The 14,939-nt window shown below is 39.1% G+C and overlaps 1 protein-coding gene across 6 annotated transcripts in view; it reads right to left on the reverse strand.

Annotated features, from left to right (window-relative positions):
- Positions 1-14,939, reverse strand: part of marchf7 (membrane-associated ring finger (C3HC4) 7) — a 64,195-nt gene that overhangs the window by 13,814 nt on the left and 35,442 nt on the right. For 4 of the 6 annotated variants that reach the window (XM_078552236.1, XM_078552238.1, XM_078552235.1 and 1 more), the window contains exons 10-11: positions 14,479-14,527; positions 2,186-3,012 (exon numbers count right to left, since the gene is read on the reverse strand). In XM_078552236.1, coding sequence (XP_078408362.1) covers positions 2,942-3,012; positions 14,479-14,527 — 120 coding nt within the window. In that variant the 3' untranslated portion in view covers positions 2,186-2,941. Of the gene's footprint in view, positions 1-2,185; positions 3,013-14,478; positions 14,528-14,939 lie in introns of those variants that run through there. The other 2 variants (XR_013577974.1, XM_078552237.1) reach the window with 1 other exon arrangement.

Below are 14,939 nucleotides of genomic sequence, written 5' to 3' on the forward strand. Positions count from 1 at the left end.
GGTGATAAGGGCCATACCATCACTATGTCAACTTGAGCAGTGGTGGGAAGTATAGCCAAGTGGAGGCGGCTTTGGTAAGAGGCAAGGAGTTGGCACCTGAGAGCCTAGTTTCATCCAAAGCCAGGATGACAATGCAATCATTCACACTAAGATCATAGATGGCATGAACCTTCCTGAGGAAAATGTAGATCCAGGCAACAAATACTCCACTGACACACAGTCTTAATGGATTGTGGTAATGGATTGGATAGAATTTAGTAAGGTTATATCCTAATATACATGCCAGGCAGGGAAGTTGGTGAGACGTGACGGATACCTTAATGGGCTTATCCAAGGGAGATTTAAGCCTCGTACGGCAGGTGGATAGGAAGACAGAGTGGTAGTGATGGTTTGAGTTAAGGGTCAAAAGTGGGAAAAATGAAAATGGCACAACCACAAGAGGTATTTATGTACCCATGTAAAAGTCGAATTTTTTAGGCAAAAGTTAAGGGTTGAGTAATATTTGAAGGGTTTACAAGCGTGCTTAATTTGGGCCCTCACAGCATCCTGTAAATGGATTGGATATCGAAATGTGTCTGCTGATTGGCCAGCTGCCTGTTGCCATGACATGGATGGCAAGGTTCAGTCTGCCACAGTCAGACAGACTGCACTGTTTAGCTCTGTGCCCCAGCGTACCAGGGCAAGATTGGTAATTGTCCAGTCATGGTTGTGCTTCCTTGGGGAGTGCTATGATTTGGGCCGTCTACGGTGACAATGTTAGCGGAATCTCATTTCAAGCAGCTCAGTAAACAAGCAGGTTGACACCAGGGCTTTCCTGGACAACAACTCTCATCTGCTGCCTTTTTTTGATAAGCGTGTAAAGAGGTCTCCAGGGCAGAAGGGAGGAGAAGAGAACAGGACAGCCAATGGGCTTTGATGTCTGAAAAACTAAGATTGTCTTTTACATGAGATATGAAAAATTACAAAATTTGAAGCCAAAAATCAAGGGTTGGCTTTCATGAGATCAGCTTTTACAGAGGTAGATACAGTAGCTGAGGCAAAGGGCATAGCTGCTGGATAAGCACGATGGAGAAAGGAATGAAAGGTGTATGGATAGAATTATATAAAGAAAAGGTGAAAGGAGATTTATGTGCAGCATAAACAGCGACCTAGTACAAATGGGCTACTCAGCCCAGCTGGTTCGTAGACTAAGTGTAATCTGTACAAGACAAAGAGATTAATAAGGTGTTCAAAATCATACAGGATTGATGGAGGCCACTTGGCCTACCAAGCTTGCTGTGGCCCTGCTGCTTGTAGAACCTTGATAGCACACAATAGCTGTTCTATTTGCTTATTAGACTAAGCTTCAAATATAATTAATTTGTTCAGGTGGATAGAGGTATTTGGAAAAAGTATCATACAGACAAGTTTCACATTTGGGATCTATTTCCAAATGCCAGTTTCAGTTTTTAGCCCTAAAAAGGAAGGCCAGAGTCTGATTTTTAAGACTTTACATAAAAAGATCATCCCATGAAAAATACTCTTGCTATAAATGATTTATTTCATGCCAAACTGTGAATTCAGCTAAGACAGGAAGGCAAACACTTAGCAGGTTAGGCAACAGCTGTGGAGAGAGGAAGACTGGGCTAACATTTCAGATTAATGATCTGCTGTCAGAAGCCACCTTGCTCTCTGCACCAATGCTGCCAGACTTGTTGAGAGTTTCCAGCATTTCCTGTTTGTATTTCAGATTTCTAAAATTTTGAATGATTTGTTTCAAGTAAATCAGCAGACTATGGTCACCATTTATAACTAGTACAAAACAAAAATGTAACAGATGCATTCGTACTCACGTTATATTACTTTAGACAACATGTACCAAAGGAACAGTTTGTATTCTCATTTGTTGATGAACCTAGATATACATTTTTTAAGGGAGGTCAGAGTAACAAATGATTCACACTTTCCCTGGATGAACCAAGATGCGCTGAATGATTCTCTTCATCCATAATTACCTTGCAATCTATGAATAAAAATTCTTCCACACCAAAAAAAACTTTTACTTCATAAATTTAAATATTGTGCACTCTTTGAAACAAAGTGCATTGTGTTGAAGATACTAAGAGTAGCAATTACAAGGGAATTTGGCTTATAAACATGACATTTTCTCAAAAACAGTTGTAAAAAGCCAAAAATGTAACAAGAATTTTTTTTTTTACAACTTAATACCTTTAATAATTTTCTGAACAAAGAAAACTGCTACTTTAATCACCATATCTATCTTTTGATAAGGCAGACAATTTTACCTGGATCTCAAAAGATTGAATGCATCTGAACATCATTTGCCAATGGGGCACGCAGTCCCAACAAGAAATTCTGAGCAATCAATTTATCTTAAAATTGCATCAAGATCCTTATTGACAGTTATGAATCTATGTACTCATGAAAGGAAACATACTTGGACAAAAATATCCATTTAAATATATAGAAGTTTCTAATGATGTCAGAAACCTGTGGTTCTTGCATCTCCTGCAAATTCTGGAGTTGAAAGAGTCCCATGGCCTATATTTCATCCAAGCAAGTCAGACCTGTATTGTGCTGCAAAACTTCAGATGCCCACATTCACTCCAAGACCGAAAATATTAAAAAGTGAAAAGCAGATTATATGAATATACAATGTGTCGCCTTACTGCTTAGTTTCTAATGCTAACTTAAAATAAAAAGCTTTAATTGTTATTTTATCAAATTATAAAGCATGTTATCATTTATCATGTAGTCACAAAACTGAGAAACTGCACCTAATGTTTCAGTATTATTCTTTGATGATGCTCCACTAGCAATTTCTAGCAAAAGCAAATTGAAATTTGAATACAATGGTTAGCCATTTGAATAAAGCCTACAGGGGCTTTCCTCACTGTTGCATTGATTCCATTTGTGCTATACAAGCCCCATCGTGAGTCCGTTAAGCAGAATCTCCCAATGTTCTACTGCTGCCAAAGCTATCCTGTTCATCTTCAGAATCTTCATCTGTAGCTGTGAAGATTTAAAATAAAAATTAATTTTCAAAAAAGTACACATGCAAAAGGTTTTAAAATGTCTAAGGTTAGCAAGTTGTTTTAGTTGGTTGTACCAAATTTGAAGATATTTACTTATCTCCATTGCTTACAAAAAGATATTTACTAGGCTCATCACAGTTGTTGCAATGCTGTGGCAGTGACAAGGTTATCTACTTGGCAAATATTTTTATCCATCAATGTTCCTAAAGCCAAGGCCAAGAATCTCATTGCAGCACAGGCATTGATGAAAACAGATGTCAAATATTCCCAAATTGTTGAAGCAGGCTGACTATCCCATTGCATTTGTCTACAAAGTGGGTGGTTTATGAAATTAGTTCCCTGCAAAATCAAACATGAACCTCAGTAATAAAGATACAAAAGGTGGAGAAAATATTTTTGTACTGGGAACAGGCACCAGGTAGATGGCATGTTTGAAATTTGTACCAAGGACAGAAGTCCAAGTTGTACTCCAAAACTGAGTCTCAAGTCTGCCTCATTTCCATAAAGCCAGTGAGCTGTGGGAGTCAACTGGGTGACTGCACAGGTTTACCGGTCAGGTCGCTCATATAATTGGCCAGCTTAGATGCCAAGCTGATCCACAGTCAAGTTCCGAGTTGGGAAGGAGGGATGCTGCAGTCATAAGCTGGCAATGGCTTGCAGTGATGGTGAGAGGTTAGGAAGAGCTACTCCTCCTGGTGCCACAGTGAAGCAAATTAAAAACTAAGAAATTTACCTGTTACTCGGTGGCTTCAATCAGTCCCTTTAGAATCACTGGTTAGGATACAGAGACCAGGAAAAACTGAAATGGAGCATGTTCTGCACAAATCTGGCAAGTTTGGCACTAGGACCCCAGTTAACATGTTCATGAGCTAGCCTGCTACTTGGGGGCATTACCCACTCCATTCATATTTTAATACAACTATTACACAGAATTATAGAAATCTACAACACAAAAGGAAGCCATTCAGCTCATCATGCTTTTAAAAGAGCTATGAAATTATGCTTTTCTATTCTATTCCTCAATGAACAAAGAGAAGGATTCTGTATTCCAGAATATCCATCTCAACGTCTACCATCTTCAAAGACCTGTGCAACTTCACCCCCAGGTTTCTGTACCTAAAATCCCCTTCCAATTGTACCGTTTAGTTTACGTCGTCTTTCCTCATTCTTGCTACCAAAATCAGTCAATTCACACTTCCCTGTGTTAAATTTCATCTGGCAAGTCTCTGCTCATTTCATGTCAATATTTTCTTTAAGTCTGTTATTACTTAGTCCTCATGGTTTACTATTTCCCCACCACCCTACCCAGAATCTCAGATCATCTTCAAATTTCAAAGCTATTCCCTGTATTCTCAAATCCAGGTCATTAATGTACATCAAAAATAGCAGTGGTCCCAACAAGCACCCCAGGACATTACTGCACACTTTCCTCCAGTATGGAAAACTATTTAATTCCAAATACATTAGAAACTTGTATTTCCTACCAGCAATACTTCTAGGTTGTGCAAAAGAGGGCACCAAGCCCTGTCAATCCTGCAAAGTCTCAGACACCACCATCACCATCCCTGGGTACGCTCCCCAAGCTCCTGGGTAATTCAATGGGTGCCAAGGCTGAACATATTCCTTTGGTTTTCAGAGAATGGGTTCCTGAATATAAGTTGCTTTTTAAAAAAAAAAATTCTTTCGAGTTATCAACAGTCACAGATTGCAACTCTTTTGAGTACAACCACAGTTCTTGGTTTCCGGGAGTGGGACGTGAACCCACAACCCTCTGATTCAAAGGCGAGGGTGCTATGAACTGAGCCACAGCTGACACCTCTTAAGTTGCTTTTAAATAGGACTCGTTATGAGCTCAATTGATTATCTTAAATTGGTTGTTAATGTAGCTAACAGCGCAGGATGCATACCCAAGGATGGTGATGCCTGGAACATAGTCATACTTAACAAATCATACCTTGCAGACAGTGTCAGGCTGTTGCTCGACTAGTCAGTGGGACAGCTCTCAATTTTGGCACAAGCTCCCAGGCTTTAGTAAGGAAGGCTTTGCAGGGTTGATGGGGCTTGGTGTGCCGTTGTCATTTTGGGTGACTAGGTCGATGCCGGGTTTCATTCCTTTTAGACTTTAAGGGTTTTGATACAACTGAGTGGCTTGCTAGGCAATTTCAGTGGGTGTTTAAGAGTCAAGCACATTGCTGTGGGTCTGGGGTCACATGACCAGCTAAGGATGGCACATTTCTTTCCCCAAGCCAGATGGGCTTATAAGACAAACCGACAATGGTTTCATGGTCACTATTACCAAGACTAGCTTTTAATTCCAGATTTATTAATTGAATTCAAATTCCACCAGCTGCCATGATGGGATTTGAACACACATCCCCACATCATTAGCTGGGGCCTCTGGGTTGCTAGTCCAGTGACATTACCAATACATCACAATCTCCCTTTCAAATTCCTGAAGCCAGTTACAGTCTGCAGTAAACCCAACTCCTAATTTTGCGCCTGCAAAATTTGATACTACTGCTTGAGGGAACAAAACTGTTTACATCACTCCAATCCAAAAAAAATGCTCGCTTGCTTTACGTCCTTTAACTAAAATCCCAATCCACGGTGCTACTCTTCTTTAGTACCATGTGCCTTAATTTTATGAAGGACTCTTAGGTGGCACTTTTTGAAAACCTATTCACATCATATCCTTTATTTCTCCATTAATTTCTCAAAAAAAGCTCTGGCAGACAAATTGCTTTTTAAAAATCCATGATTAGCTTATATTTTTCTATGATATAAATTTAATATCTTTACAGGCTCTAGCTGCTTGTAACTATTAGGCCAACTGGTTGATAATTACTAGGTTTATAACTTGATCCTTTTTAAATAGAGACATTGCATTGGCAGCCCTTCAGTCCTCTGGCAACCATAATTGAAGGGTCTGAAAGATTGTAGTTAAAAGCCTCCACTACTTCCTCAGTCAGCATTCCAGGACACAGGCAATCTATTACTTGATTTTTCTTTTCAGCACAACTTCTTAATCCACAGATTTTCTATCCAGTTGAACAATCTCCTCCTCTTTTGACTCCTTCAGTGCCATTACCACACATTTTCACGTAAACCCAAAAGAGAATTCTAACAGGACTAGATAGGGTAGATGCAAGAAAGATGTTCCCGATGGTGGGGGAGTCCAGAACCAGGGGTCACAATCTGAGGATACAGGGTAGACCATTTAGGACTGAGATGAGGAGAAATTTCTTCACCCAGAGAGTGGTGAGTCTGCGGAATTCGCTACCACAGAAAGTAGTTGAGGCCTAAACATTGTATGTTTTCAAGGAGTTAGATATAGCTCGAGGGGCGAAAGGGATCAAAGGATATGGGGAGAAAGTGGGAGCAGGCTATTGAGTTGGATGATCAGCCATGATCATAAATGATCGGTGGAGCAGGCTCGAAGGGCTGAATGGCCTACTCCTGCTCCTATTTTCTATGTTTCTATAGATTTAACATGTTAAGTATGCCTTTATTTTCCACAAGATTATTTATTTTCTCTAAATGGCCATGCCATTTCTTGAACTGAGTTCATAATATCATTTAGAATTCTATTATTTGCCATTCTTCATACTGTCTCAGCATAATAGCTTTTGTTTCTTAATATTTTCTGTACTTGATTGTTTTGTCTTGATAAAATACCCCCAAATCCCATTTTATTTATTATACTCAGCCAGGGGAATGCCAAGAAATATAGGACCTCACCCTAGTACAGATAACATTCCAAATATTCAATCTATATCATTCATGGTTTTAGATATTAAAAATTCTGAGCAAAACACATGAAAGCCCAGTTTTGAAACCTTCAGGTGAGATTCGAACAGATGGAAATCTGCTCTGTTTAAACAATCTGATAGCATAGTGATTAACTGGACAGATTAACATATATCTTGTACCGAAAAGTCAACATATCATTTCAGGAATATACTATCAAAATGACCCGTCAGTCAAGTAAAGTATTGGCCCAACTGAGGTCAGAGACAAACGAACAGTACTTGCCGTTCATTATGCTTTAAACTGCCCATGGACTTTTGCATGGCAACTTAGTAATTAGAAATCAATTTTTATATAGTAACCTCTACAGGCGGTCTGGGACTTGTGTGAGTAAGAAACAGTGTGTCTCACTGAGGAATGAGGCTCCACACTTAATTTTCAGGTTGCTTGGTAAAAAGACTTATTCTGCCATAATTACTTACACTTGAATGGACAAGGCCCAAATTTTTCTGCTGAGTTTAGTGGGTAGCTTCACACCTTTTGGATATTTTAATACAGAGTCTGCAGGCTAGGTATTAATGCAATAAAGCTTGTGGAAGAGCAGGGCAAGTCAGACATCAACGTTGGATGCTGTTGTGGGATTTGTTCCCTACCAACTGCTGATAACCTTACTGTTTCTCCTGCTACAAACTTTGGGCTTTTATATCTTTAAGCCAATTCTACAAATTACGGTTAATTGGTTTTGAAGTCGATTCTGCTTTCTTTGATCTCTCTAAAATTTTCTCCTCTCAAAGCAAAGTTAACATTTTGCAGATAACAGCATCCAGCACCTAGCTGAAATTACTATTCTTGATATGTAAGCTTAGACAATAGTTGCCAATGGCTGTGAGATCATGGGAGGCAATGGAGTCAAAACAGATGTCATTTTATGTTCACATTGTACACTATCCAACACGGACCTCAAGTGTGGAAATTCTTGTCAATAATTTTCCCTGCCTGGCCATTGTTGCCAGAACTAGCTGCTTTTGCCCAATGCTGCCAATGGAAATTCACACAGAAAATTCTAACAAATTTCCCTCAGCCATTAATTTAGAAAATTCAGTGGTACCACTTAACTCTGAATCTGAAGATTGAAAGATCAAGCTGCACTCCAAGACCAGAGCACAGAATCTAGACTGGCCTTCCAGGAGGATGTAAAAGATGCCATAACACTAATTGAAGAGGGAAATCCTCCTGATGCCCAGGCCACCATTTATCCCTCGAACCTCACCAATTTAACTGGTGTTTTACCTTATTGCTGGTTCTGGGGCCTCAGAGTGTACAAATTAGCTGACATGTTTTCACACATTATAACCGTGATGAGACTTGGTTATGAAGCTTTGGAACATTCTGAAGTCATGAAAGGCACCATATAAATGCAAGTTCTTCTTTTGTGGTTTACATTTGTTTCATGCTATTAATCCATGAAAATTCAAATATATTCATCACCCATCCCAGTTCTGAAGAGTGGGATTTGTACAGGCCCCAGGACAGAAACCTTAACGACAGTGCCAAGATGACTTAGAGAAGTACAACAGACAGGCAAATTTTAGTTGTGACAGCTAAAAAAAAAAAAATTGTTTACAGGAATTGCTAAAAGTTTTTTTTTAAAAAGAATCATATGTCAACAAGTAAACCTGAAATAATGCTTGAGGGATTTAGAAGATATATTTTATTCAACATAATGTGCAAAATATTACCATGGCCACTACCCTTCGTAATAATCAAATAAGTTAAGTAACATTTTTATGCAAGCATTATGAGAAGTTAGTTGTCATTTTTCAGCAAGATACATTCTAGTGAGAAAGACCGGCTAGGAAAAGGATGCACCATTTGTGGCTAAGGAAGCTAAAGATAGCATCAAACTCAAAGAAAAAGCATACACTTGTGCAAGGAATAATGGTAGATCAGAAGATGGTACAGAATTTAAAACCAAAGAATGACTAAAAAAATAACAAAGGACAGAGAAGTTAGAGTATGAGAGAAAGCTAGCTAGAAATATAAAAACAGGTAAGACTTTTTACAAGTATTTGAAAAGGAAAAGAGTAATTAAAGTGAGCATGGGTCCTCTAGAGTGTGAATCTGGGGATTTAATGATGGGAAATAAGGGAGTATTGAAATATATTTTGTGTCCAGCTTCACCGTAAAAGACACAAATAACATCCCAGAAACACTTTTAAATTAAAGGGTGACAGAGAGGGAGGAACTTAGAACAATTATCATTAAAGAAAGGGTACTGAGAAAACTATTAGAGCTGAAAGCTGACAAGTTCCCAGATCCAGATGGACTTCACCCTAGGGTCTTCAAAGAAGTGGCTGCAGAGATAGTAGAGGCATTGGTTTAAATTTTACAAAATTCCCTAGATTCTGTAAAGATCCCATCAGATCAGAAAATTATGAATATAACTTCTCTATTCAAGAAAGGAGGCAGAAAGCAGGGAACTACAGGCCAATTAGCCTATCATCTGTCAGAGGGAAAATGCTAGAATCTATTGAGGTGGTTATAGCAGGGCACTAAAAAATCTCAATGTATTCAGGCAGAGTCAACATGATTTTATGAAAGGGAAATCATGTTTGACTAATTTATTAGAGTTCTTTGAGCAAGTAACAAGCAACATGGACACAGAGGAACGTGTCAACGTGATGTACTTGGATTTCCAAAAGGCATTTGATAAGGTGCAGTCCTGGGGATGGAATGTCAAGATATTCAGGTTGGGGCAATTTATCAAGAGAGAGGCAACAATGGGATGCATTATATTAACATTTATTTTGAGATTGGTGACAAAACAAAAACCCAGGGGTGGAAATCAATGAAGCAAGCCAGAAGTTGACACTTTGACCGGGGGGGGAGGTGGGGTAGAGAGAGAGAGACAGAGAGAGAGAGCAAGGGGGCAGCCTGCAACAGAGGGCAAAGTATGGAGCTCTAAGTCTGAAGTTCTGCCTAAGGAGTTGAGTTTCTGCATCATTTCTTCCCACCATTCCTGATCTAACTTTAATATTGCTGAAGAAAAAAAGATATGTTGCCAAGGCTTCTCGGCTCCCACTCGTGTGACAAACACAAGAATAGCAAATTTCAAACGATCAAAACAATTTATACTATAGGAGAAATTTAATCGAAAACTTACCCGAGAGTCAAAACATATTGTTGATATCTTAAATTATAAAAAGTATAAATTGTAGTGATCATTTGAAATTTGGTACTTGTGCATTTGTCGAGCGCAAGATGAAAAGCTTCAGCAATGTGCCTCTCTTTTCAGCAATATTCAAGTTCTGTACTACCAAGCAACTATTTGACTTAACTTTATCAGCATAACTTCCCTACTTTTCTCCCTTATGCATTTAAGGGAAGGCCAGGTAAGCATCGCTCCTACTTGACTCAACTATTTAGTATTGGCGAGTTCCACATTCTCATCTCTCCAATAAAGACGCATCCTACAAATTCCCTTTTTTTTGGTGACTTTATATTGATGGCCTCTAGGTTTGCTCTTGCCAACAAGTAGAAATGCACACTCTGCACCTACTCTATCAAAATGTTTCATATTTTTTAAAGTCCTCTCTTAGGTTACCCCTCAGCCTTCCTTTTTTCCCCAGAGGAGAAACCCAACATGTTCATCCTTTCCTGAGAAATATAACCTCAAAATTACGGTATCGTGTATATCATTTTTACACCCTTTCCGGTGCAAGTATAATCCCGTTTAGAATCTGGCAACTATATACTGCGTGGAACCAAGGTTCAATACATGTTTAGCCTAACTTCACCTTCACAAATTCAATCCTATCCCTTGCAAAAAACCCTATTGTCCGATTTGCTTTAGTTATGGCCTTATTGACCTGCATTGCAACATTTAGTGATTTGTGTACTTGTATTCATTCCTTTGTTCCTCTGCCCCATTTAGATTAGATAATTTTCCTTAAGCCATCTCATTTTTCTTACCAAACTATATGTTGAAATTCATTTTCCAATTATTATACCCCATATGCATGTTATTAATGCCTTCTTGTAATTTGTTGCATCCTTTAGTGTTGACTATTCCACTCCATTTGGTGTCATCCACAAATTTGAACTGTTTTTGATTCCAAAGTCTAAATCGCTAACATAAATTGCAATCAACAGTGGTGCCAGCACTGATCCCTATGGAACCCCACTTTCCACCATCTGCCAGTCTGTGTAGCTATTGTTTACTTCTACTCTGCTTTCTTCCTTTCAGCCAGCCATCCATTCTGCTACTCATTCCTCTGCCCCTCCAGGCTCCTAGTTTATTTATTAGTCTATTATGTGGCAACTTACTGAAGGCCTTTTGGATATCTAGATGCATTACACCTACTGCATTATCTCCGTCTACTCTGTTACCACTTCAAAGAATTCAATAAAGTTGATCAAGCAAGGCTGTCCTCACAAGGACCTATGATAACAAAAGCATCACCTACAGGTATGATGAGGAATCGTGAAAGCTAAATTTAATATTGCAAATTCTGCAAAACATACAGGACCTACACAAATATTTTAAAATGCTGTTATAGGCGTGTGCAGCAAATTGCCTACAGCTTTGTTCAGCAGATTAGGATATAAGCTTGTCCTCCAGTGAGCTGTTTCATAGGCTGTCCTTATCACATGTCCATTATGTTTGGTGGATCTCCCAGTACAGATTCCTTTAACCAGGGCTCAAAATACACAGGGGCAACAGGTGAATTGACCCTGGAAAGCCCCCAAAAAGCCTAGGAAAATCCAATTACCAGGGCAACCAATAGGAAGAAGGTCACCCCCATCTGTGAAAGTGACAGAATCTGTGATGAGCTGCTCCTCCAATCACATGCTGATTCTCTCCCACGCTTGCTGCTGAGAGGATTGGGCCTATCAGCAGCTAGTGTGGGAGAGAATCAGCCCGTGATTGGAAGAGGAGGGTAGCACCACATAAGCCTGAACACCGGAGTGGTGGTGGTGCCCTGCCCTGCCTCCTTTGCACACCAAGTTTCCCCATTGCAATGCAGAAAGGATGGGGTGTAGCACCACATCAGCAAAAGTAAAACCACCAATGCCCTGAAGCACAAGCAGTAATAAGAATGATGCAGATTATCCAATTACAGTGGTTAGAGTTAGATGACGTGGGGGCAGATGAGAGGTCTCATTTTTCTCCATCATCTGTGGGTTGTGGTCTGTCAAGCTATCACTGAGGGCAGTAGTGGCTGCCTTGCACTTGCGCATCAGATGGCAACGCCACTGCGTCTCTCAGAGCTGCCACCTCCACTCTAATGTTAACCGTCTAAACTTGGTCATCTCTTTCTTTCTCCCTCGCTTCCATCCCATTTTCATTTTATATACATATATTAAAGAATACTGGTGACATTATCCTCACTTCAGCTTAAAGTTGATCTTATTTCCCCCCCATTACCTGAGTTTCTAGGACGGAGTTTTTTTTTTGTGCAGAAAATCAATATCCATAATCAACTGGAGAGTTTACCTGCAGGAGCAATGTCTCAGTAATACGAGGTCTTTTTGATGCGCACCCCCTACTCCTTGACTGACTAAATTGTTTAGTTTTCCTTCATTTCTCTCTGATTTAAGGCTCATATTTTATAAACAAAAATATATATATTAGAAGGCCTTGTTTATTGTTTCCTGGTGACTTATAAAGTTCAACAATTGTGGGGAGATCCCTCCCAGGTCAACACCAAAACAGGTAATGATTTTCATTTCGGAAATAGAGTTTGGGAGATTAACTTAAAATAAATTAAGCAAAACATCTTATAGATTCCGTGTGAAACAAACGAATAAGCGTGCACTGGTTTAACTTGAAATCTATAGCCAAGATGTTTTTCTTAATTTAAGTAAATCACATGCACCCACCCCACATACTTGTCTTTGTTAAGAAAAAATACAATCAATGCAGAACAAAAAGGTAATGTTACCACGTGACTGCATCACCTAATAAAGCTGTTAATGAGAATGAGAAAAGAGCCCTGAAAAAGTAGCCCTTAGGGAAAATTTTGACCCCTGCCCTAACACACTATAGGTATATGACACTATTTGTTGGAACGTAAGTCCACAGGCTCTCCAGTATCTGCAGTGCTTGACAGTGTAGTGGAAACAGGTTCAATCCAGGCATTCAAGAGGGAATTGGATTATTATCTGAAAAGGATGAATATGCAGGGTTACGGGGAAAAGGCAGGGGTACGGCACTAGGTGAATTGCTCCTTCAGAGGGCCAGCAGACACGACAGGCTGAATGGCCTTCTCTGTGCTGTAATCATTCTACATTTGTTAGATAGCCACAAGCTACCTGTTGTGGTTAACTAGGTTGAACCAGCAAACTGTAATTCACTGGAATGAGTCACCTCAAATTCTGTGTTTGATTAGTACTGCTGCAGGTTGCATTTATCCCCATGTACAAAAACAATTAGTGCATCTTAACAGGATAAATTAAATTGTGCCAAACTTGTTGCTGAATTTCAGGTGCGCTAATCATTCATGCCATTATTAATGTTATCAATTATCTCATTTATAGAATGAGAGTATATCACATCAACAATTAATGAGAATGCTCAAAAAATAGCTCATAGATGTTGCTGCTTTAATTTTTAAAAAATCTGATATGCTACCAAGCTTTCTTTTATGACTTTCCCCTCCAACTTTTCCAATCAATTAGCTCGATTTCCCTCTCCTAAGGGCTTTGAATATGTTGAAGTATAGGTCCACAGCCAGTAGTTGCTCTCCAGTATATCAGCCAAGGGGCTATTCTTCATGGGTTAGCCATCAACACACTGAATGACAATATGCCATTTTCAAATTTCCCAAACTATTCTAAATGGAAATTCCTCTGAACTTCTCCCCTTCGCTGGCATCACATTGCCATATGTGGCGCAGAAACCCTTTTTATAAGTGTAAACAGCTATTCCATTACACTGCAGGTGATGCAATGCCAGTGAAGCACCAGTAGAAAGGAGTATTTTTTTTGGCTGCCATGATAATGTAACTGACTTAATTGGAAGGAAAACCAAGGCCTCTCCTATTTTTGGGTTCATGAGCTGGAACAGAATGAACAACCCTCTGCAGACAAACATTAAGGAATCACCTACAGAAAGGCACAATGCTCAAATATGGGCAAGTCTTAAGGCAATTTTAACAGAGTTGACTGAAGAATCCAATTCATCCACAACTACTTGCATTTATATAACACCTTTAAAGTTGGAAACATCCCAAAGTGCTTCACAGGCATATTAGACAAAAATGACAACTTCTGGAAGTTCATGCAGTATATGTAAAACAGAAAGAGAGAGGGTGGGAGCAAAGGTAGATATTTAATTATATTAGTGCTTCATTGAGAATCATTTAGTTTTATGGCCCAATATTTTAAAACTTAACAGATATTGAAACCTGATGCACACACCTACTACCTGTTCAGTCAATAAAAATGCTCATAAACTTAGATTTTTTTGCAAAAAGACATCTTTATAGTGTCTACTTTCAGCATATGGATCGTGACTTCTGAAATTTTCTTGTGCTTGGACTTCCAGAATAACACACCACTGGAAAATCCAGAATAACACGCCAACAGGTTCAGTTTTCACAGACAGACTTAAAATACAGTACAGTTTCAATAATGGGCAACAAAGACCATTGGATCAACCACAGTTTAGGGCCCTAAAGGGTATCTGACCTACTTTCAAGATCTTGTATGTGTTGCTGTAGGGTTCTTGCCAGATGGATGAACTGAAAGCAAGAAAAGTGGATAACGTCAAAACCGCATACCTGGCTTCACCCAACGTACCAAAGAGTGAGGGGGGAAAAGTCATTACAACTCTCAAAAATAATACAATCTAGCTGGTAGATAACCTTGTTTTGCAGTGCTGAATTGGTAACATTGTGTTTAAAACTGCACCAACCATACCAACCAACCATAAAATAAATATTAAGGGTAGGTAATTCATTCTCTCACCTTACCCTGTGTACTAATTGAGCTGGTTCTTCACATACTATTTGCATAAACTACTAATTCTCAAACAAAACTCAAATGATTGTACAACTTTATAAATAATGTATCATGAAGCTAGCAAAACACCTTTGTTCTGAAAAGGAAATTAAATAATCTTTTTGCTAGTTGGCCTCCTAGCACCGCAGGTAA

The sequence above is a fragment of the Cetorhinus maximus genome, chromosome 11 (genome assembly GCF_964194155.1).
Source record: "Cetorhinus maximus chromosome 11, sCetMax3.hap1.1, whole genome shotgun sequence".
In the NCBI taxonomy this organism is placed as follows: domain Eukaryota; kingdom Metazoa; phylum Chordata; class Chondrichthyes; order Lamniformes; family Cetorhinidae; genus Cetorhinus; species Cetorhinus maximus.